General features: G+C 44.8%; 1 protein-coding gene across 1 annotated transcript; it reads right to left on the bottom strand.

Annotated features, from left to right (window-relative positions):
- Nucleotides 1–4,692: 4,692 nt before the first annotated feature.
- LOC136645133 (neurotrypsin-like) lies at nt 4,693–22,860 on the bottom strand. The gene is made up of 14 exons (XM_066621380.1): nt 22,848–22,860; nt 21,194–21,430; nt 19,999–20,122; nt 18,434–18,606; nt 15,991–16,138; nt 15,685–15,863; nt 14,725–14,866; nt 13,806–14,008; nt 12,791–12,932; nt 11,934–12,139; nt 11,546–11,624; nt 6,913–7,035; nt 5,705–5,985; nt 4,693–5,003 (listed from the first exon to the last, which is right to left on the bottom strand). The coding sequence occupies exons 1-14, from the start codon at nt 22,858–22,860 to the stop codon at nt 4,693–4,695; spliced, it is 2,361 nt and encodes a 786-aa protein (XP_066477477.1).
- Nucleotides 22,861–23,078: the final 218 nt, after the last annotated feature.

Genomic DNA, 23,078 nt, shown 5'->3' with positions numbered 1-23,078 from the left:
AGAGGAGGATAGAATGTTGAGTTTAATTGAATAAAAGGGGAGTTTGGGGATGATGTATGCAAGCAGTGTTAGGACACTTTACACCAGTTACAATCTGGCCCAAAAGACACATTACCATTAACCAGCATCTTTGATCATTTCTGAAACTGGTGAGGCTGCCCACAGATTTCTAATGATAGAAATGAGAGAGGTATTTTATTGTCTACTCATAAATAAACATGCTGGTGTGGCTCAGTTTCACTTTCCATGAGATTCAATTCATTTCCTTGTTCGCTTGGGGTGGAGGGTGGACTTCCTTCTCGAGTGTTTTTTGGGTCCTGTGTATATTGAATGGGGACCTTTCTGGTGGTGTTGTGTTCTTCTTGGCCTGCCCTTCAAAGTGGACTGAGGCACATTCTCCTACTCATAAGTAAATACATATGTATTTGTATTTCTAGTGTTTGTTCTTCTAAAACCTTTTTGAAGTTTCTAGTTCTCATGGCTTCACATTTGAAGGCAGCATTCCCTAAAATCTTAAACAAGAAGATGCCTAAGATTCAGGACTGGTCAAACAATAAATGAATGGCTTTGGTGTATCAATTGTCAGGCTTTGTTCTGAATACAAACTGTCCAGGAACATAAAAGTATACAATTATTGATTTGTTTTTAAAATTCACATCTTCTATACCATCAAAAAAGGTTAATTGAGATGGCTAACATTTTAAAAAGCTGTCATTTAGTCTTTCAGGCAGTTCTTTGACATTCTTCAGGTGTTGTCACAAGAAAGGACAGTTCAGGTGTGTATCTTTCACAAAGTCAATATTATGGATCTTACCCAGTGAAATATGATATACCGTATTGACAAGGTTAGAAGAATATTGAGCTACAATGCAACCTTCAGCTTTAGCCACCCTTGAATCCCATTGACTACACACACTGTGAGATCTAGACAGCAACACAGAAGCCAGTCATTTTCCAGCTTGCAGCAGAATGGGCATGATCCTAGCTTTGAATGTCAACATATTCCCAAAGGGTTTTCTAGCAGGATTAATTTACTGTAGCTTTAATTTTTGCCAGCTGATTTCCCCCTCCTCGCTCCACTTCTCAATCTGAGAAGAGGACTGTGAGATATCTGCTTCCAGATTAACAAGGATGATTGCTGTCTCTCTTTCTCTCTCTCTCTCTCTCTCTCTCCCCCCCCCCCCAGCTAAAGGAGAGAACATTGATATAACCTGTCCTTGACTTGCTTTTCCAGAAAAGTACTCTGTCCTTGCCATCTCTAAGACTATTGCTAAGGGGCTATTGCTCATTGCCCCTTCTACTTTAGAAGATAGAAACGATGAATTTCTGAATTGGGAATTATAAAGCCATTCCCCTGCAAGTGAAATATTCCATGTGGGAATTAAAGTGCATTTAGAAGGTGGTGGAGAGTCAGCACAAAGTCTACTTGTTGCTTTCCTGTTTCCCTGATTGAGTTTTAAATATTGAAAACTGAGCATCCCCCAAAGGATTCATTTACCTTGAAGCAAATGTTCAAACAAGCACTATCTGTAAGTGTATTTATCCTGCCCCACATGCTGTGGAATAGGCTGTAGATGAGGGGATCACTGCAGGTGAGGTAATCACCATTTCTGAATATTTTCCCACATTAAAATATGCTCATACATGCGCGCGCACACCAAGAATGTTGGAAATCTAATTTTTAGCCCAACCTTTTCCCTGCTACACTGGATTTCTACTTGCTGGGAACTATATACACAGGAGAGCATTAACTGAAATGAATGCCCACATGTTCCCCTCAGGACTATGTTTTTGTAGTACAGATAACACTTTTTCCTGCCATTTCAAACTAGTGTATTCTGAACCTTTAAAAAAGTGTCATCTCACATGTGCACATACATGCACTTACAAACACACACATGCTTCCCTCCCCCCAATACTGCATTAATTGCTCTTGTTATTCTCTGTGTCATGTGGATAGTAATGGATGGATATTGTATGCCATGGAGATGAGTATAATGGGTTGCTGGGTCAGGACAGTAGACTGTGACCTCTTGCTGTTTTACAAATGAAAAGTGCATTGTGATTTTCAAACATTTGGGGTTCCTCTCATTCAAGATAACTGAAAGCAAATGGAACTCACAATGTTGTCCTCCTACAGTCCTTTTATTAACACATTTTGTGAATACAGATTTGCTTTGGTGGTTTGTCAAGTGTTCACCTGGGCAGAGTCAAGAATAAGATATGTGGCACTTGGGTAATTGCAGAGGTACATTCCTTCAGTGCTGGGCTGATGTAAAACAGTTAAGTGCCACACTGGCTATGTCCCTCTCTGGTTGAAATGTACTGTAAACAAGTAAAAGCGGAACCCATCAGGTAGGAGGCAGAATGAAAGAACAACTGTAGTGAGCACAGTCTGACAGGTACCTTGAAGCCAGACCAACTGAGATTGGTTTTCCTTTTTCCAAAAGCGGTAATATCCTGAGGCAAGATGAGGCAGTGGATTTGCTGCTGCAGATCTTAATCCATTTTACGTAGTTTGGCTATATGTTCTTCTGCAAAGTATCACTGAAGTGACCCAGCGGTTCAGACGAGTCCTCTGACAAGCCCCTTAATGGAGATTTGTGACATTATTGCACAGACATGAACAGGCAGACAAAGTACTATAGACCTGAATAAACTTGAATGAAAGGCTAAATACACACTTAGCTGAATTCATGAACAAATATTGCTATCTGAGATAAGGCATCCCTCTACCACACTCCACAGCCTTCATCAGCCTATGCCCCATACCTAGCTTGGTGGCAGCGACAGATTGATCATCTATTTCATAGGGTGGCTGATTCATCACCTTGTCCAAAATGACTCTGCTTGAGAGAAGCTGACTGCTTTCAGATGCTGGTTCCAAATTGGAGGCTGTTTCCAGGAGAGAAGGAAGGGGGAGGAGGTAGTTGTGCAAGGGATGGGGCAGAGAAGAAGACTTGCCACCTGCCAGCAGGAACTGAATAGTCAGCTCTATCCATAACATTTTTTTTCTTAGAACTGACCTTGTTCTTCAGGTTCCAAGCCATGGATGTTTTGGCACAGTACTTCAGAGCTATACAGAGTACAAAACAGAAATCCACAGCCTGCACAAGAGTCCAATGTGCATGATTAACTATAGAAGCTGATGTAATTCAGGAGAGATCATCTCTGCAACATCCAGGAAAAATAAACCACAAAATCAGCAGAAGTTGGTCTGGGCCTGACCTGGTTACAGTACAAGGCTGATGAGGGCATAAACATATATGATAAATGTTATGCATAAGCACGAAACTACTGTAGAGAGGAGGATACAATAACACTGAAATGGTTGTCCTGTTTTCTTCTTTTTTTAGTTCTCCTGACCTTCAGAGACTGAGGGTGCAATCCTAACCCCTTATGTCAGTGCTTTCCAGCACAGGCATAGTGGTGCCAATGGGATGTGTGCTACATCCTGCAGTTGGGTGTCACTCACGGAGACCTCCTCAAAGTAAGGGAATGTTTGTTCCCTTACTTCAGAGCTGCATTGCCCTTATGTCAGTGCTGGAAAACACTGACATAAAGGGTTAGGGGATTGCGCCCTAAAATGGCAACAAATTATTGTAGCCCATGTTTCTCTTTCATGCCATACACCTGTTAAAGTCAGCATACCCACTACGTTGGTTAATATTAAATTAACAAGCAACATTGAATAAACCTGTAATTTGGTTAGGTTAGTTTAGTTAGGTCTCAAAGAGCAATGTTCTTCTTATGCAAATATAGCCAAATGTTTAAAGGGCAGAGAGATATGAAAAGTACTCAAACAGTGAGCAGAGCACTCTTATACCTATACATTGGCCTGAGGAAAACATTAAAGAGATCAAAGGTACCGTATAAGAAGAAGACTATGGGAGAAGCAGATAAACAATGGCAAAATTTTTCTTCTGACAACTCAAAAGAGAGTATTGTGAGACAACTCGGTTCAGAATATGACAATTCAGTTCAGAAACCTGCCAAGTCATAGTTTTCACTAACCCTAATTTAAAACGGAAATCATACTTCCAGACAGACTTAGGGCCCAATCCTGTCCAACTTTCTAACACTAATGCAGCTGCAATGTAGCCCTGAGGTAAGGAAACAAACATTCCTTTACCTTTAGGAGGCCTCTGTAACTGCCCCCTCTTACCGAAGGATGCAGTGCATGTCAATGGGAATGCCAATACATCAAGCACAAGGATTTATTCACCCACGCTGAATAATGGCCTGGAGCAGCAATTTTCAACCAGTGTGCTGCAGCACATTGGTGTGCCATGAATGGTCTGCAGGTGTGCCATGAGAGTTTGGGGGGGGTCATATATTGGAAGGGCCATTGAGGGATGTGAGTCTCCCACTGGCAGTATGCTGTCTATTGTCAAAAAACCAGTGGTGTGCCTTGACAATTTTAGTGCCTTGTGAGTGTGCCATGAGATGAAAAAGGTTGAAAGCTGCTGGCCTAGAGCCTATGCCTCTTCTTCTAGAGCCTCTTCTCAACATCTGCTCATGGCCTAGAACCTTTTCTCAGCATCTGCTCATAAATACATCTTAGTCAGGTACCAGTGGAAAAAGCCAACACTCACATAGAGACAGAATGAAGCCACACTTTTCAGTCACCACTAATCGTACAAAATTCTGCTGGGTAAAAGCAACGTGACTCTCTCGTCAGATTGACCACTCTCATTTCAGTTTGGTCACCTTCTTGATCCAGGGCACAAATTTGCTGACTTTTGTATAAACACCAGGAGAGTCTTTTCGGCCACATCCATAACCCCAGGAAGTGATTCCCAGAATTACCCAATGTCCACTTGAACTTTGACACATAAGTGGACCGCCGCTGTCTCCCTGACAGCTGTCCACTCGGTTATCTTCAGAAAGGTTTCCGGCACAGAGCATACGATTAGTAAACTTCTTTCCATAGCGGGACACACACACTTCTCTTGGGAGCAGGGGCACTGAGCCCTGGAGTAATGTCCTGGAATATGACCTCCCTGAAACAAGAGACACATGACAGCAACGATCCTACCCACCAAGAAAGGGGGTGGCTGCACAGCTGGTGCACAAAAACCAGTTGTGCCTGGCACCAGTTATAAGTCTCCAGACATGCATCAGTGTTGTCACCTGGGCTGGAAACTTTCATAAGGCATGAAACTGAAGCTGGACCAGCCCAACACAGGGATGTCTGTGGTCTATTTTCTGAAATGCTATTTCTCAAGCAGTGGAAGGATTATGCGGCTGGATGGGCAGTGAGCCAGCAGAGGCAATGGATAGGTGCGGGGTATGCCCTGCCAGTTTGTTGCTTTTCCCAGCCCATCACTTGAAGCAGATGCTTCATCCAACCTCCAGGGAGGGGCCACATTTTTATGATTATGAGACCTTATTTCTGTTAACTGTCAGAAGTCCTAACCAATAATTATTAAAACCCTACGGCAGATATTTATCACAGATTTTTATTCGCTTGTCAAATTTATCTGAATTTTGAATTAATTCTACAATGGCTACTTTTCTGCCAACCAGCTTGTTCTGTGCTTTTAGTGCCTTGTGTCTCTTCATAACTACAGTGTGTGCCCTAAAAAATAATCTAAAGCTGGCTTTTGCAGATGGATAGAGAAAACTCTACCTACCAGTTCTTACTAACTTTAATTCTTGCAGGTCTTCCCTGTGAAAACTCACATGACAAATCATCACTTACCTGTATCGCCCCAGCCAGATATGATGCAGGCCTGTCTGTCTACTGAGGATTTCCCTTTCCTGTTTGGTAGGCAGATGGGAAGGACGTGGTGGCTGAAGGAGAGACAGGAGCCATCTTTCCCCCGGATTCTGACCAGGGCAATGTCATTGTCATTGCTGCTAGACTGATAGTTCCTATGAAGGACAATCTTCTCCACAGGCAGCTCTCTTTCAAACTCATCTCTCACACCTGTATGATAGTCTCCCACTCGTAAGAGGTAGCGCCGCACATCTACTCCAAACCTAATCATGAGAGAGCAGTCAGTCAGTTACTTTTCCTTGGAGACACTGGGTAAAGCACCATATAAATCTACAATATTGTATAAGCAAACAACTAAAATTATCACTTCTACCACTCTCTGTGCTCAGAAGAGATTGTCAATCATGGCTTCTCTGTATTTAGGGTTAGTTTAGGGAAGGACAATAAATTCCTTAGGAATTTGGCTGAGGGTGCAATCCTGAGAACTACTTGGGCGGGCACAAGTCCCTTGCACCAGCCCAGGAGGGTCACAAATGAGTCATAAAGCATGTTTGTATCTCCTTGAGAGTAAGCTGCGCTGGCGCGCAGAGGTGCACTGGCCTGCAGAGGCTGACGCAAGCCTCCGCGCTGGCTTCCTTGACAAGGATTGCGTCAGCCCAGCTGGGCTGACGCAGGCCTCTGGGGTGAGCAGGGAGGAGGTGAGGAGGAGGCAGGAGGAAGGCATTCCTGGGCTGGGGGAGGGCAGGCGGTGGGTGGGCCGGGGGAGGGCAGGTGGGGAGCAGGAGGTGGGACTGGGATCCAGCACTTATGCTGGATCCCAACCCTCGTTCCTAGGGAGTTTGGAGCAGCTTGAAGGCTCTCCACTCTCCTTGGGCTTGTGCCATCTCAGGAGGTGGCACAAGTCCAAGGAGACCCATTGGGGCCAGGGTGCCGTACCCAGGGGTAAGGGAAAAAGTTTCCCCTTGCCTCTGGTTGAGCCATTTTGGGCCCCTATCCTGCGCTGGATACAGTGCAAGCCTCTTGGCTTGCCTGTTCCAGCGCAGGATAGGATTGCGCCCTGAGTCTCCTACCATATAGGAATCACAATCTCAGTTGTGATGAGCAAACCCATACGATGGGGAGACAGAATGACAGTTGTGCCTTACCCAGCTTCTCCTTTGGGTACACTTTTCTCACTTACACCCAGTTACCTTTTGAAACAATGTGCTGCTGTCACCACCCAACAATTGCTGATAAGTGTTGCTCCACACAGCAGACGAGCATCTCTGTGAAACCCCTTTAACCGCAGCGAGACTTGCCATGGCCAACCTCCTCTGAAAGCGAAGCAAGCAGCAGTGAGAAAGACAGACAAGAAAAAGGATAGACAGAAAGGGCACCACTGTAATGTGCTATCAATTAAAAGTTAATGTGGTTTTTTCCATTCCTTGCCCCAAATGATTTGCATCTTTCACAAAGAGGCTGCCTTGATGTATGCTTGTGGGGATACCCAGAGTAAAGTGAATGGTACCAGAGTGAAGTCACATTTTTCACATTTCTCAGTTTTGTTTCCAGTCCTGAAATAAACCTTCATCTACATTCAAGACTTATAATTTTCATTCCTCTGGACATCAAAGGTTGTTTTTAAGACCGACTTCTCTACAAGTAGAGTTGAGAATATGCATGTGAATGTTCTTCCTCAAACTCATTTTAACTTCATTTTTAGGTTCCTTGGAATTCATATGCACATCAGGGACATGCGGTGGGTGGGGAGGCAGGTGATGCAGAGCCTCCCCACTGGCGTCCTTCACAAAGCACCACCTCCATGTGAGGCACCCAAACACCCACAGCCCACGTGCTTCACCTGCCTCCCTCTCCACCACATGTCCCTGAAGCACATGATAATTAACACAAGCTAGAGGCATAAAGAATATACTATACAAAAATACTTCTGGGAACCACTGATATTATAGAATTGAATACATATCTGAGTTTCCAAAATGACTTTGTGATGGTTAATTTTAGTATAATTAACAACAATAACAAAACCCCAAAAATCCACAGTGTTTTAAGATGCCCCTCACCAATTCATTCAGAAGAAATGAAATTCAAGTTTTCAAATTCACACTTTATATTCAATGTTTCCATATGAATTATGAGATTCAGCACCCGTATACAACCTTGCACAATGGTATTTTTCTGAGGGATAGCTGCTGTGGGATAGCTGCTAGACATTTTGGGGGACAACAAAGCTAAGGGCTCAGTCCTATCTGATTTTCCAGCACCGATGCAGCCTCAATGCAGCCCCAACATAAGGGAACAAATACTCCCTTACCTTGACAAGGCCTCCATGACTGCTCTCCCACTGCAGCTTGCAACACATACCCCTTGACATGGCTGCATCACTGCTAGAAAATTGGATAGGATTGGGCCTGAATAATAATAATAATAATAATAATAATAATAATAATAATAATAATACAGGCATTTATATACCGCCTTTCTAGGTCGTCAGATTTCTCCTCAGACTTTAATTCAAGCGGTTTACATAGGCAGGCTGTTCTAAATCCCCATAGGGATTTTTACAATTGAAGAAAGGTTCTATCTTTCAAGAACCATGCAACATTTCAGATGGATCTTTTATGGTCTGTTATCACTTTCTGGCCTCTAGATTCCTCCCATGCAGGCTGACAAGCAGCTCCTTCATCTCCTCAAGAGCAGGTGGAATAACTCGGCAGGGCTTGTCAGCTGCTTCAAGGTCACGCCATTCACGGTGCCGGTGGCCTCAAACTGGTGACCTTCGGATGTTATCTTCAGGCAAATGGAGGCTCAACCCTCTAGACCAGACCTCCTGCCCATTGATAACATTGATTCCAGCAGCTACCTCCTGATCCCAAAATTCCAGAAAAAAAGAATTGGCAAAAAAAATCAAGCTTTAATTATTTACATGAAGATTTTAAGGCTGAGGACAGTTATATAATTCATCTTCAAACTAATATTGTGAATAGATCACACATTCCAATTTTTCAGACTAAGGAAAAATTCCAGGCAGCAGGGGCGTGGCCGGGGGCATGGGGGAGGCATTCCGGGGAGGGGGAAGGCATGGCCGGGGGAGGCTGTCAAGGTGTAAAGTTTGGCCCCAGCAGTGGCAGCAAAAGCCTGCTACAGGCAAGAAGTGCTGAGTCACTCAGCAGGTGCTAGTTGACTGCCTGCGAAGTGACTACGGACACAGGTGGAAATGGGTGGGGCTGATTAGCCGAAGTCTGCCCTGAAACAGGCACCCATTGGCCAGCTTTTGTATAAAGCCAAAGCAGCCACTGCTGGACCAAGGGGGTTGTTGGACGGATGGCTGTGCTGCATTTCTGTCCTCGAAGCAAGCTTTCCAGCACGGCTGCTGCACACACTCCCCGGGAACTGTACCAAGCTGTGAGACCTTGGGCAGTGGGAGTAAGCTGTCTGCGTTTACCAGATGCCAACAGAGGTGTGGCCAGGGGTGTGGGGGAGGAGTTCCAGGGAGGGGGGAGGTGTGGCTGGGGGAGGTGTGTCGGGGGAGGGGGAGAGGTGGATCCACGGAGCTCAGCTCCGCAGGATCCAAGGCACTCGTGGAGGGCTACACGAATGCCTTTACTTTAGCACTGACCTTTTGGTTTCCTCTAAAGTGAGTAGCCCCATTGTGGGGCTGCTTCCCTTATTTGGGGGAAAGGGACGAATGTCCGCTTCTCCCGAGGTGCCTCCTGTGGTAGCGTGGGAGGCGCAGGATCCGGCAGGAGTCCTGCATGGAGCCGCCAAGCCTGGAAGCTCCGGGCAGCTCAGGATTGGGCTGTCAGTCTGTAGTGTGGATATATCCTCAGTGCTTTGATATTAGTATCTAGGATCAACCAGTGTCTACAGTGCAGTAACCCGAAAAGGACTGCTACAATACTTTTATAGTACTCTAAAAGCACAGGTAGGATCAGGAACTCACTGGTGCTTGGAGCTGCACAAGCAGACAGAACAAGAAGTATCAAAGGAATTTACAGCTGAATTCTGGCAAAAGGAGAGAATTGTGGGAAATGGTATTATTGAATGCTTGAGACCTAAAGCCTACCACTGGCAGATATGAGAACAGAATTCTCTGCTTCTTCAGACCAGGGTGTTTAGTGTTTAGTAGTACAATCAGATTCTTCACAAATGCCTACACCCACACACACAAAATGCTTTCTCAACTTTCTCACAATATAAACAATCTAGTCTTTGTGTAGTAGATGTACTACTGCTTATTTATTTAAAGGAATTTATACCACTTCAATGTGTTTTCAAGACAACACACAGTCTCGTAGAATAAAACAATGTTTAAAAACTTGAAGCCCACAGTAGAGCTACGGAAAAGTAATTTAGGGCGCAATCCTAACCAACTTTCCAGCACTGACTTAACCACAATGCAGCCCCCAAGGTAAGGCAACAAACATGCTCTTACCTTGAGGAGGCCCCCTCGACTGCCTCCCCGCAGCAGGATGCAGTGCACACCACACTGGCACAGCTATTTCAGTGCTGGAAAATTGGTTAGGGTTGCACCCTTAAACAAGTACAGGGTGACCCAAAAAAAACAGAACCCACAAATCTTTGAATAAAACTGTTAATTTTAATTTTTCTTCTTTTTTCTTTCAGGGTGTACAAGTTGACTTTGTGCATGAAATATTGGAACAATAATCTTCCTCATACTCAATAAGTTTGAGTCCAGTAAGTTTCTTGAAATTTACTGGACCTTTGTAGGATTTAATAAAATTTTTATGGGTTCTGTTTTTTTTGGGTCACCCTGTAGCAGCATCAGATGGGGGGGGGGGGGGGAAGAGTGCCGAACTACACATTATGTCAAATACACAGTTTTGTTTTTGGAGCTTGATTTCTTTGTTAAAAATCAGGTGCAGAGGTCCTAGTCAGGACCATGATGAGGATGGAAGGATGCTTTATCCCTTTCGTTCTACCATGGTCTCAATCTGGATCAATGTCCCCCCCACCAGCTGCTATCTCCCCCAGGAATAAAATTCCCATTGGCACTGTTTACAGTTTCTCGCCTAGGGCTGTATTACTGTAAAGTACGGTGGGACGCATCTAACCCATCTAGTAGCAAGCATAGGATTTCAGCAAAATTCAGCTTCTCTCTACACTCCAACTGTATCCCTATTTGACCTTACTCTGGTTGTATCACACCAGTATAACATTATGCCAGTCAGCCACAGTGCTATGCCAGCAGGTCTTTGTTGCTAAATCCACTTGAGCTTGCAGATCCCAGTTTATCCTCATCCAGAGGGTATAAACCGAAGACAGAATTGAAAGGTAGCTAAGTTCATCTGAACGTAAAATCACTTAACATTGAGAGATAAGCATTCAGTGACAAGCAGCAGCATGCGCATTCTGTATTTATCTTACATAATTTGGATGCCCTCTCTCTAGTTCACTACATCTTCTTTGGCTGTTTGCAAAAGGTCTGTTAAATTTGCCCACATGTTGCAGAGCAACCTGGACTCTGACCTTTCCACAGATTGATTAAACATGCTAAAATGGGATTAGAAATAATCCGAGATAACACATCTCCTCATCGTCTAAAACAAGGCACCGAGTGATCGGGATCAGAGAGATTAATCCTTTGCTTGGGATAATTTATGCCAATCACAGAAAGAACCATGAAATGTTCAACAGTCAAATTGTTTTTCATCATACAGTACAAGAATTGGACTAGGAATGTAGGAAGCTGTCAGACACATTGGTCCACACCAACATGTTTGGAAGCTGTCTCAAAATGCATGTCAACTGACACGGGGTGACAGCTGTTTTGCCTTGCTGAACCACAAGAAGCAAGTGCGGTACCTGAGAGATTTGTTTCCACCAATTATCCTTTTCTTGCGGTGGTGAAGCAAGCGGAGTCCACACATGCCAAACACTGGACCTGCCAACAAAGCCACAGCAATTAAGAACAGGCCCTCATACCACAGTCAATCAGTACTCCCTTCTAGGCCAAACCCACATTTTAATAATGCTTTTATCCTTGTATGGGTATCTCCCACAAATACAATATTTAGAAACTTCTACAACACTGAGAACTTGACACTGAGAACTTAACAAATGCCAAGATTCTCCAAAAGGCAAACTTTATCCAGCACACAGCCCTGACCAAAAATTCCTCCAAAGACAACATTGCCCAGCCTTTTTAGGGAGCGGCTTCCAGAGAGAAGGTCATAAAACAGATGCCATGCACCTGGGTTTCGGATTGCCTGGACCGCCTCTTCCATGTAGTCACAGATCACTCCAGCATCTTCACTGTGCCAGCAGTTGTGAATGCCACTCTTAGGGGTGACACACTCCCCCAAGGTGCGCTCAGTGCCACGGCACTCCACGTTATCTAGATGGATGGGTCCATGTCCTTCACCAAAATAAGCCATTATTTTGGCTTTTGCAGCACCACTGCAGGAAAAAGAATCAAATAAATAGAAAGTCATTAAAGCCAAAGACCTCTGCAAACATCAGCCCCTTACAGAGCAATCCACTTGCTCCAGGCCTGCATGCTACATGTAGAGGGCAAGGTGTACTGTAGCAAAACCTTCTGATCATTTCGACACCTCTTGTTTCCTCCTGCCTTTCTTCTCCATCCCCCCTCTGTTTTAGTCTCAGCTGCTTTTGAAACCAACCACCTTTGCCAGGTCTACCCCTCCCAGTTAGCTGCCCCAGCCAGCTGCCTTGGTCCTCCAGTGACCCAGTGATGACTGGTCATTTGGGGCATTTGATGGGCCACTGTGAGATACAGGAAGCTGGACAAGATGGACCTATGGCCTGATCCAGCAGGGTTGTTCTTATGTTCTTATGACATCCTTTCTGGGCATTACAGAACCAGCTAGTCAGGCAGCCTCACACAGGCTCCACAGTACCACTGGATGCTGCTGGACTCCACAGCAAGAGAGAGATATAGGCAACAGGGCAGGAGTAGGAGAGGAGAAGGCATGAGATCCTGGTCACCCACCCCCTTTGCAAAGTAGTCTTAAGACAAATTTAGTTGTTGCCCAGGGACTTTAAATATTCTACCCTCTGCCTTTGAACAGAGCTTTGCAATCCAATTACCTGAAACCTAGCTGCCTGCACACCACAGCTGCATCTCTGTCTGTCCAGCCATCATCGCAGACACTGCCCCACTGCCCATTCAGGAAAACTTCAACACGCCCTTCTTTGGTGCTCTCCCCATCCACCAGCCGCACTGGAAGTCCTGCATTTTAAAGGCCAGCATTTGAGGGTGACAACAACTGAATAGAGTAGGAGTGATAGAATGAGACCTGAGGTAAGCTCATGAGTCACTTGTTAATGGCCTCACTTAATGAATAAACAAGACCATGTGCTCAGGAGAGAACTCAGAAAACTCCTTTCTTTGTGGAACTGAAACAAACTGGCATAAAAGCTAGGAAGAAAAATGAGGGAAACGAAGAAAGAAACCATGTATATTTGACTGCACACAAAGTTTATGGCATTCATTATATTCTGAATTAAGAATATCTGAATGCATTCATTTGAAAGGACTGATCTAAAAGTGAGTTGAAAGTATAGATAAGGGTCTATGGGTAATTACGGGTAAACCCAGATCTGTTCCTTTTTGGGGTCAAACTAGACATGACAGTGGAAGTCCCACTTGTTGTTCATATATCAACTGTAAATAAAATGAGGCGGTTCTAATTTTTAAATTGTGTGTTATGCCTGTGTGCAGGAGGTAGGAGCTAAACCTTGCTCCCTTATCTCCCCACATTAGGCCCTTTTTCTTTCAGCTGGAAGAAAAATACTTAAGGGAGCACGGTGATGGGGAAGGATCCAGTGCTCCTCATTTGTGCATTTTAATGCTGAAATGAGACCTACCCCACTCCCTATTTTATACTTGAACAGGGTATACATCTGAACAAACAAATGTGACTGCTCCCATCATTACTAGTTCAAACCTGTCTAACCTTAGAAGGTCCTATGTCTTAGGTCTAAGCGGCTGTAAGTACAGAATCCAGAGCTGATTTCACAGTAACGGGGTGGGCTGCACAAACATGCTTCAGGTGCCTCAGCACCAAGTTCTCACTTTTTTGAAGAATCCATGGCCAGTTACTTGTCACATCTTCAGCGATCCTGTTGCTGTCCAGGGAACAGTGGATTCCCACATCCTCTTCATGTGAGCAGTCATGCTGGCCCCAGTTGCTGTGGGGGCAGTCAAACAGAGACAGTTCGGTACCTGTGCAGTCTACATCATCCAGCAAGATGAAGCCTTGACCAGAAGCAAATTCCCCTGCTGACGCCAGCCTTGCAGGGCCTCTAGAAGAAAGAAGCAAAGATGTTGATAGACCCCATTCTCAGAGCCTCCTTCACAAAATAGTAGCCTAAACTAGCTCTTGATATTCCTCTGGACCCATAAATGCAAAGCAGGAGAACCATTTCAGTTGTAAAATAGATGAGCTACTTCATAGGAGCCTATTTCTAAGAAAGTTTATAGGGAGAGAACACAAAATCGAAAATGAATCTTGTTAGCATGTCAACATTTTACAAAGAAGAAAATCTGTACCACATCCACAATTTTCTATTCTTTACTTTCTTTACTGATCATGATCCATTAAAGTAGCACAAGGTTTTCCTATTGCTCTGGGTGAGAAAGTACTTTTGTCAGATTTTATCCCCTGCCCGGTTTGATTTAGACATCATCCTAACTATACTTAAAGGAAGTTTGGCTGGCAAACCATGGCTGGCAGATCAGCAGAGCAGAGTCAGAAACTATAGTATGAAGAGAGTTTGCAATCAAGATTTTTGCTAACTATGATTTGGCATGTTGTCCTAATTAAGTGGACATAATTACTTTTGTGACCATAGTTTCACCCCTAAGGGCTGCTGAACCATGGGGATGGGAGGATGCTTAGTGCTGAGAATGGATGGAAAACAACATCGAAAGCTGCTCCAAACAACATCTGCCTGTTTCACATCTGGTGCATTTGGATAACTTCACATCACTTAATCCATTTTCTTATCTTTGGATTTACCTGAAACCCAGCTGCCTGCAGGCCACCAGGGCATTGATACCTGTCCAGCCGTCATCACACACACATCCCCAACCTCCATTGTAGTATACCTCAACTCTTCCTTCATTTGGGTTCTTGCCCCCTACCAGTCGGATAGAACCTTCTGCTAGGATGAGAGAGATACAGATAAGTAATCAGTAAGGAAGTTTCTTTGCTCCCTATCTTCTTGAGAAAAGGTGAACAGAAGTGACAAGAGAATTAACTGATTTCAGTGGGAGATATATAAGCATGTGCTTCTTCTCACTGGAAAACAATGGAACTTACATGAGAAATAAATTTATTGCCGTTTTTCATCAGTTGGAACAGCTTATTGAATGTATTTACTTGGGGTTGTAATTTTTAAAAGTGAATAATAAAGAACTGAGAAAAAGACAAAAAAAAGTGCAGCTGGAGACATTTTTGGCATTTGAAATGAAAAGTTCCCCATTCATTTTTTTAATCATGAAGTTGTAATCAAGAAAATGACACACACACACACCTCCCATCCTGAATCTGCTGCCTAAACTGTTATCTTCATGTCACTTCATGACAAGGTAGCCCTGAATGTACACATACTTGTAGAAGTTTTAGGAACACACTTTTTAAAAAATGAGCATATTCTTTTCATAATTAAAATATGTGTTCTGCAAGCATAAGCAGCCAATAGGACTTGGACATACGGATCATAGGCCAGTGAAGGGAGCAGACTGTAACCTTTGGGACCAAAGTGCAAAGCTCACTGAGATCATAAAATTGGTTACCAGTATTATCGTTATAGACTGCAAGTGGAGGCTCACATGGCGGAGCTTCTCTCTACAAAATGAAAGTCTCTGCACATAGACAGGGAAATGAGTATGACAGGGAAAAGACTAAGATATAACCTTCCTCTCCGACATGCGAGGGACTACATATTCACTGGAAGTGTCCCAAAGAGATGCATACCTGCAAAAGGGTCACAGATTACCCCTGCATCTTCAATGTGGTCACAGTTGTGCTCTCTCCAGTTACTCTTCTTGCACTGGTCCAGTAAAAATTCATTCCCTGAGCACTCCATTTCATCCAAGAGGATTGGGCCTGAGCCCTGCCCAAAGTGAGCCCAAGACACTGCCTTTGGCATTCCACTGGGGGAAAGAGAAGCATACACACTGCAAGGATCAATAATGTAAAAAACATTAATTTTAATATGATTCAGTATGACAATTCTGCATTCATCAAGGTGCTGCCAAAGAGCACCAGATTGTGAGTTACCTGAGGCCCAGGTGTCTGCAAACCACTTCAGCATCCTTGTCATCCCATTGATCATCACAGACAGTGCCCCAGTGGCCATCGTGATAGACTTCCACTCGTCCCTCAAACCTCTTCTTTCCACCCACTAGACGAAGCGGAGACCCGATACCTGCTCTTCAGGAAAGGGTGAGAAGACAAGGAAGAAAAAAATCAAAAGGACACAAGGAATAAAAGAGCCCAGACAATGAAGATAACAATCCTTTCAGACACCACAAGTTTTCCTCAGGTGTCTGCAAACCACTTCAGCATCCTTGTCATCCCATTGATCATCACAGACAGTGCCCCAGTGGCCATCATGGTAGACTTCCACTCATCCCTCAAACCTCTTCTTTCCACCCACTAGACGAAGCAGCCCTCATTATAACTAAACTGTCCCAGCTCGATAAATGGGCTCTCTCATAGCTTGAAAATATGAACAAATTTGCACATTTTCTTTTCTGTCCTTTGCAACTGAGTTTCTATGTGAGAACAAAGTGCTTATTTCTGGCCACTTTCTGCTTAATAATGTCAATTTCTGCTTAATGATGTCACTTCTGGCCCTTAGCAGGCACCATGAATGCTAACTTTGGTCCTCTGTATGAAACAGGTTTGACACCCTCATCTAACATATCTGTTATGTAACATATTCAGTGGGCTAACAAAGGGGGTAAGGGGGAACATCAAGCTCCATCATGAGGGCAGAACAGGAATTGCCCCTTCCTAAAAGGGCTGCTTCTGACTACTATGCATTCAAAATAATCTTAATTCCCTGGGTGAGAGAGACCATTTCCCTGCAAGTCCTGACAAAGTGAGTCACTTACAGGTAATAAGGCTTCCTAGCTTGATTGGGACAGCAGATCACCAAGAATTTGTAACTTGCAGGCAGATGTCTGGCTTAGTCTTGAGGGCACATAAGCCAGAGTCTGACTGGGAAAGACTGGCCATCCTCATGTTTGTTTGTCAGGGTGTGTCTTCACATTCATCCTCATAATACAACAACAACGTAAGTCAATGTTTCACATTTTACGTATTAAAAATAGTGAATTGGTGCATTAGAGCTTGAATCCAGATCTCCTCCTAAGTGAGAAATCCAAACTATCCACTGGGCCACACTTGCTAAATATTCAGTTGACCTGATTGAAGCAGCTGCAGTTAGTTTATTCATATGTCTTCCCCAATCACATATAAAGTCTGTGTGTGTGTAGGTCTGGGGAGGGTTCTGATTCTACAACAAGAGAAATGTGTGGGTGAGGGGAGCTGACCCCCCCCTTCTTACCTCCCTACACTCTGTTGCTTTACAGCCCAATCCTGAGCTGCCTGGTGCATGGGGCTGTAGCAGCGCCAAAAATGGCTGCCACCGCATCCTGTATGCCTTGGTCAGCTGCCAGCGGCACCTTGGGAGAAGGGGATTTTTGTCCCCTTCCCCCGGGCAAAGGGAGTAGCCCCACAATGGGGCTAATCGATTCACTGCTGACCAAAAGGTCGGCAATGAAGTAAAAGCCTCCGTGTCGGGCCGCAAGCCCAACATGGAGGCTTTTGCCCGCTTCTGTCATGCTGCACAGTTGGTAAGAAAGAAAATTGAGAGTGTAAATCTCTGATTTTATTATTTTTATATATGTGGAAAGGGGTGTTGGTCTTAATTTTGGGTATTTTGTTTTGTTGTCTGTGATTAGCTGGTCGGATGATCGTAAATAAAGTATCTATCACGGAGGCTTTAGATCTGGTGGAGCTCCACCAGTCCCACCTCCCTACCTCCCTGCTCCCTCCCCGGCACACCTCCCCCCACCCTCTTCCCGTCTCCCCATCATGCCTCCTCCCCGCCCTCTCCCCACCCTCCGCCTGCCTCCCCCTCCCCAGAACGCCTCCTCTCCGCCTCCCCCCACACCCCTGCTTACCTCTCTGCTGCTCGGCGGTCCATGCGACTGCCAAGCGGCAGAGCTCGGGTGCTCCACCAGTCCTAGCCCAGCACCAGCCAGCACTGGGCTAGCACCAGTGCTTGCCCAATGTTAGGGCTTGCAAACATGCCTACGGCACATTTGTGACAGTGTGTGCTGGAGGTAAACTGGCGCACTTAGCTCAGGATTGGGCTCTTAGGCAGTTGTCTTCCAGAACTTCTCACTTCCAGTATCAGAGCCAGGCTGGAGGGCCTGGAGTAATGGAGCACAGAGAGAGATGGTAGAAGGAATTTCAGGTTCAAGTTGTATGAAGGAAGCAGCGTTGCCTGTAATGTACACTCTCATCCCACTGCTGTTTTTGGTAAACATTTTGGCATTGCTTCTAAAACCTCATTAAGCAGAGAGAGCAGCGAGGACAAAACAAAATGCATGATGCCATGGGTAACAGTGGCTTTTATCAGCTCTCTAAAAAATAACTGCCTGTTGCCTGTCATGTTGCTGAAAGGTTTGGTGCATCATTCTCAGGTTACCTTGAGGTGGAACACAATTGGCCACTGCAACTCCTTGGACGCATGTTGTGGACATCTTTTGATAACTGCACTGCAACAGCATCTTCTCATCCCCACGACAGTTTGCAGAGTACATGTGGAAGGGCATCAGCCCCAGACCAGAATAGTTCTCTCTCCGAGCTGTGCCAATTTCACTAAGCCAGAAAGGATAAAACTCAATAACCCAGCTGAATGTCGTCAACAATGTTAAGATTTTGCTTCCCTCAGTGGTCTTATTTGCTGCAGCCTCCACACCTTCCATTGAACCACCAGTCAGAAAATGATTACTTCATGAACTACACCCCATTTCCACCTTGGTCAAGTCACAGAATTACAATTATGCATATACCCCTTATTTTACACCATTATTTGCTATTAGGTCAGTTTATTAAAGAGGCCATACCATAAACACCCTGTAAAAGCACAGAAGGGCAAGGAAAATACTGCAAAAGATAAAAACCATTGCATGAAAACAGCTGACACTTGAGGACTCTGTCAGACCAGTTTGGTGTGGATCTGAAGCAGGGCCCTCTTGTGGTGGCTTTCCCTCTAAAAATATTCTGTTGAGAGAGGTTTGTCTACTACAGTGTTTCTCAAACTATGGGTCAGGACACACTAAGTGGGTCGTTAGCCAATTTCAGGTGGGTCCCCATTCATTTCAATTTTTTATTTTTAATATATTAGACTTGATGCTACCATAGTATGTGACTGCATTTGGGGAACTGTTGCAGATCTGTACTTTTAACAGGCTACTATATTTTTGCTTTTAACAATGATAGTAAATGGGACTTACTCCTGGGTAAATGTGGGTAGGATTACAGCCTAGGATTGTTAAAACTCTTCCTGCTTGATGATATCACTTCGGGTCATGACATCACTTCCAGTGGGTCCTGACAGATTCTCTTTCTAAAAAGTGGGTCCCAGTGCTGTTGTTGGCATCCTTCAGTCTCGGAAGACTATGGTGTCACGCTCTGAATGGTGGCTCTGGAACAGAGTGTCCTCTCCAGTGCGCGAAGCCTGGGTAAAGTAGGTATGGAGGATAGGCTGTTACCCATGCAGCAAATCCCCCCTCTCCACATCACCGAAATGGTCAAATGGAAAGGCAGAGGCCAATACGGTTGGTTCCAGCAGCGTCGCAGGAGTTGCCAGAACGTGACTGTGTTCAGCCATGAACTGCCTCAAGGACTCCGGCTCCGGATTTTGCCTCGAGGTTGACTCCTGAAGCTTTTTCCATAACTGGATGTAGCCACAAGGCAGTGGAGGTTTGGGATCAGAGTTTTCCTTCTCTCAGATGAGCTGCCTTCCCAGGCTGACAAGTCCCATCTACCCGGTAGCTGTTTAGTCGCCTCTTACGACAAGTACAGCCAAACTGAGGGCCTATTCTTATCCCCAGCCCCCAGGGGATTAAATCCCCAGGGGATTATCCCCAGTCCCAATGGTAAAAGTTTGAGAAACACTGCTTAGAATATCAGGGGAATTCCAGTCAACAACATCAAAGAGGGTTATATTGATGGAGAAACCATGACTTTGCAATGAGATGTTCCTACCCAAGACCCAGCTGTCTGCAGACCACGCTGGCATCCCAGTCTGTCCAATGATCTCCGCAGATAGTGCCCCACATCCCATTGAAGTATAGCTCCACCTGGCCATCCTCCATCAATCGCACAGCACCTGTCAAAACAGAGAGGCCACAAGAAGATCAGCGGAAGAAAATCAGTGGAATCTTCAAAAGCTTAATAAAGTTTGAGGATTGTGTGCAACAGGCAAGGCATCTCTTGCTGAATTGTATAGACTACCACCACCTGAAGAACTGTAAGCAGTAACTGACTAGACCATCAATTTTACATGGGTAAATTATTGTCACATAATCCATCGGAATCTCAGGATTTCAGACTGCAGAACACAAGAGTCTGCAAATTAGATAGCATGGAGAACTTACAGATACAGGATTATTGAACTTTAGATCACAACGGAAGAGGGAGCCAATGTAAAATGTTATAATTTGATAAAACCATATAAAGGATTATTAGAGATTCACAATGTCAAAACTCAACTAAGGGTGCAATCCAGAAACACCCTTGGGCATTCTGGAGCGGGGGAGGGCGGTCCCGGGGGAGGAGGGCGGTCCTGGGGGTGGACAAGCAGGGACTGGGAGGAGGGGCTGGGACCTGGCTCTTATGCTGGATCTTATCCCCTGTTCCCGAGCAACGCAGAGCGGCTTCAAGCTCCTTCACTCATGGACTTATTCGCTCTCTGGAGACCCATTGGGGCTGCAGTGGCTTACCTGGGAGTAAGGGGAAGAGTTTCCCCTTGCCTCCGGCTGAGCCGATTTTGGATCCTATCTTGTGCTGGATACAAGGTATTGCACTGTAAGCAAGGTAACACACTAAGAAAACTGTAATCTCCTAATCATATAACTAGCTAGGAGTCATCAAACTAATAAACAGTTGCTTTTGACTTTGTACCCAGAATGTATTTCAATCAGTTACTGCCTCCTTAGGATTGTCTGTTAAGATTTGTCCTCTTTCTGCTTTTTCCTACTGTGCTCCACATCCAGATTTCCTTTCAGGCAAATTCTTTTCTCCAGATTCCCCAGGTAGATCTATCCAACTTTTTTGGTCAGTTGTTTTTAATGAATGGTTTTTTATTGTTTTTGCAGTTTTTAAGTGATTGTTGCAAGATGCCTGAAGCCCAAAAGAAAGGGTATAAACATTTTAATAAAGAAATAAAATATATACTTACCCTGGTTACAATCACAGTTGGCCCAGGCAACTGCTCCGGAGGCAAGTTGATAGAAACACCAAGGGGTTGCTCCACCGTCTGGATTCCTGCAGTAGCTGTGGTTCCCTAATCCATGGTTGGGATACTGCTCAATGTAATCAGGGAAGTCTGACCAGTTTAAGCATGCTAGCCCAGAGACTGTCACACTTAGAGATCCAGTGTAATAGCCAAAGGGATCCATCTCACATGTGCTGGACACTGGAAACAGGAGATAAGATTTTGGTTTAGGGTGCCTCTGTAAACAGCTTGGACAAAAGCACTGAATGTGTAGTACGGTAGAATGTGTACAGTGTTATCTTTTTGTTTGCTCGCCATCTGTAGAGCATCTATCAGCCCAATCCTATCTAACCTCCCACCATCAACATAGCTGCAACCTGCTAGGGGGCAGGTCCAGAGGACTCCAGGTAAGGGAACATTTTTCCCTTGCCCAGGGTTAAGTCTCCAGGGTTTGTTTGGGCTTGGTGCAAGCAGTAGAGTAGCTAAGGGAGTGCAGGGGGTAGCAGTTTCACCAGGCATCAAGATTTACAGGGGCAACAAGCTGAGCTTGACACTAATTACCAAAATTGTGAAAATCTTGGTATGTATGAATAATACCATCAAGTTATATATAACTGGAAAGGTAACTTTATGCTGAATGCAATGAAACAAACTGCATTGGAATATCTATATTCTATCAAACGTTATGGCCAATTAACCATAAAATTAAAACACAACTGCCTTATGAAACAAAAAGTGGATATTCTTAACTCAAAACTGACCCATGAAACTGATTGTACTGATTGTACTAACCTGATTGTACTAACAATGGCATGTTATTGACATGTTGCAATGACATGTTATCATGATACAGCATGAAACCAATAAGGTGTTAATATGAGTCAGCTCTCATTTCCATGTATCATAATACTGTTACCCCTGCTAACTGAATAAAAAGGCACTTTTTCAAGTGGTGCCTCTCATATTTAGCAAGGGGAGAATAACCATCCCTCTTCATCCCAGCATAGTGTCTCTGACCACTAAGGGGCATACTTTTTATTTATTCATTAAATTTGATTTTGTCTGGGGGGGGGCTGCAAATCTTCTTTGACCCCAGGTTGCAGATAGATGCCTTAGCTATGCCACTGACTGAGACAAGGCAGCACAGCAAGTGGATGGCAAGCTGCTGTGGGGAGAATGTGGGCTCCTCCCAAGTTTCACTTTTTTAAAAGCCTGAGCGTGATGTCACTTCCTGTTGTGACATCACTTCCAGGGCAACGTTTTGAGCTTGGCACCGGGCTACACGATCATTAGCTACGCCACTGGGTGCAAGTCTCAGTGGATCTGGAAAGGCAAATTGAGGTCAGGAAGATATAAGATATCAGTAGTTTTACTGTCAGCGATACCAACCCCTTCCCGGCCTTGATCAGCCCTTCTTCCTGCCCTTGTCACCATCCCATTCCTCTCCCTCACTGATCTGCTTCACGCACCCACCCCCATTCCCATGCTGACTGAGGCTCAAATCCTAACCCACTTTCCAGCACTGGCATAGCTGTGCCAATGGGACATGTGCTGCATCCTGCAGTTGGGGGGCACTCATGGAGGCTTCCTCAACGCAAGGGAATGTTTGTTCCCTTACCTCGGAGCTGCATTGCCCTTACATCGGTGCTGGAAAGTGGGTTAGGATTGCACCCTTAGTGACTTACAAATGCTGGGGCTTCTTGGTAGGCCACTGGCACGTGGCCATGACTGCTTGTGGCGGTGGCCCAGCTGTGCTGAATGGCACATCATCTTTTGTGACAACTGCAAAGCATGCTGCACCACCAGAACACAAGTTCCGGTTGTGCAGTGTGCCCATAGGATTGGGCTG

The sequence above is a fragment of the Tiliqua scincoides genome, chromosome 3 (assembly GCF_035046505.1).
Source record: "Tiliqua scincoides isolate rTilSci1 chromosome 3, rTilSci1.hap2, whole genome shotgun sequence".
Taxonomy (NCBI): Eukaryota; Metazoa; Chordata; class Lepidosauria; order Squamata; family Scincidae; genus Tiliqua; species Tiliqua scincoides.
The sequence above is the reverse complement of the archived record's forward strand: the minus strand, read 5'-3'. Positions and strand labels throughout refer to the sequence as shown.

What these genes read in the sequence shown, in the direction of transcription:
- LOC136645133 (XM_066621380.1), bottom strand. An exon ending in TGCAGACACCTGGGCCTCAG is followed by an intron (nt 15,864 to 15,990) that starts GTAACTCACAAT and finishes TCTTTCCCCCAG; the next exon opens with TGGAATGCCAAAGGCAGTGT. An exon ending in ATCTGGCTGGGGCGATACAG is followed by an intron (nt 5,004 to 5,704) that starts GTAAGTGATGAT and finishes CTCTTGTTTCAG; the next exon opens with GGAGGTCATATTCCAGGACA.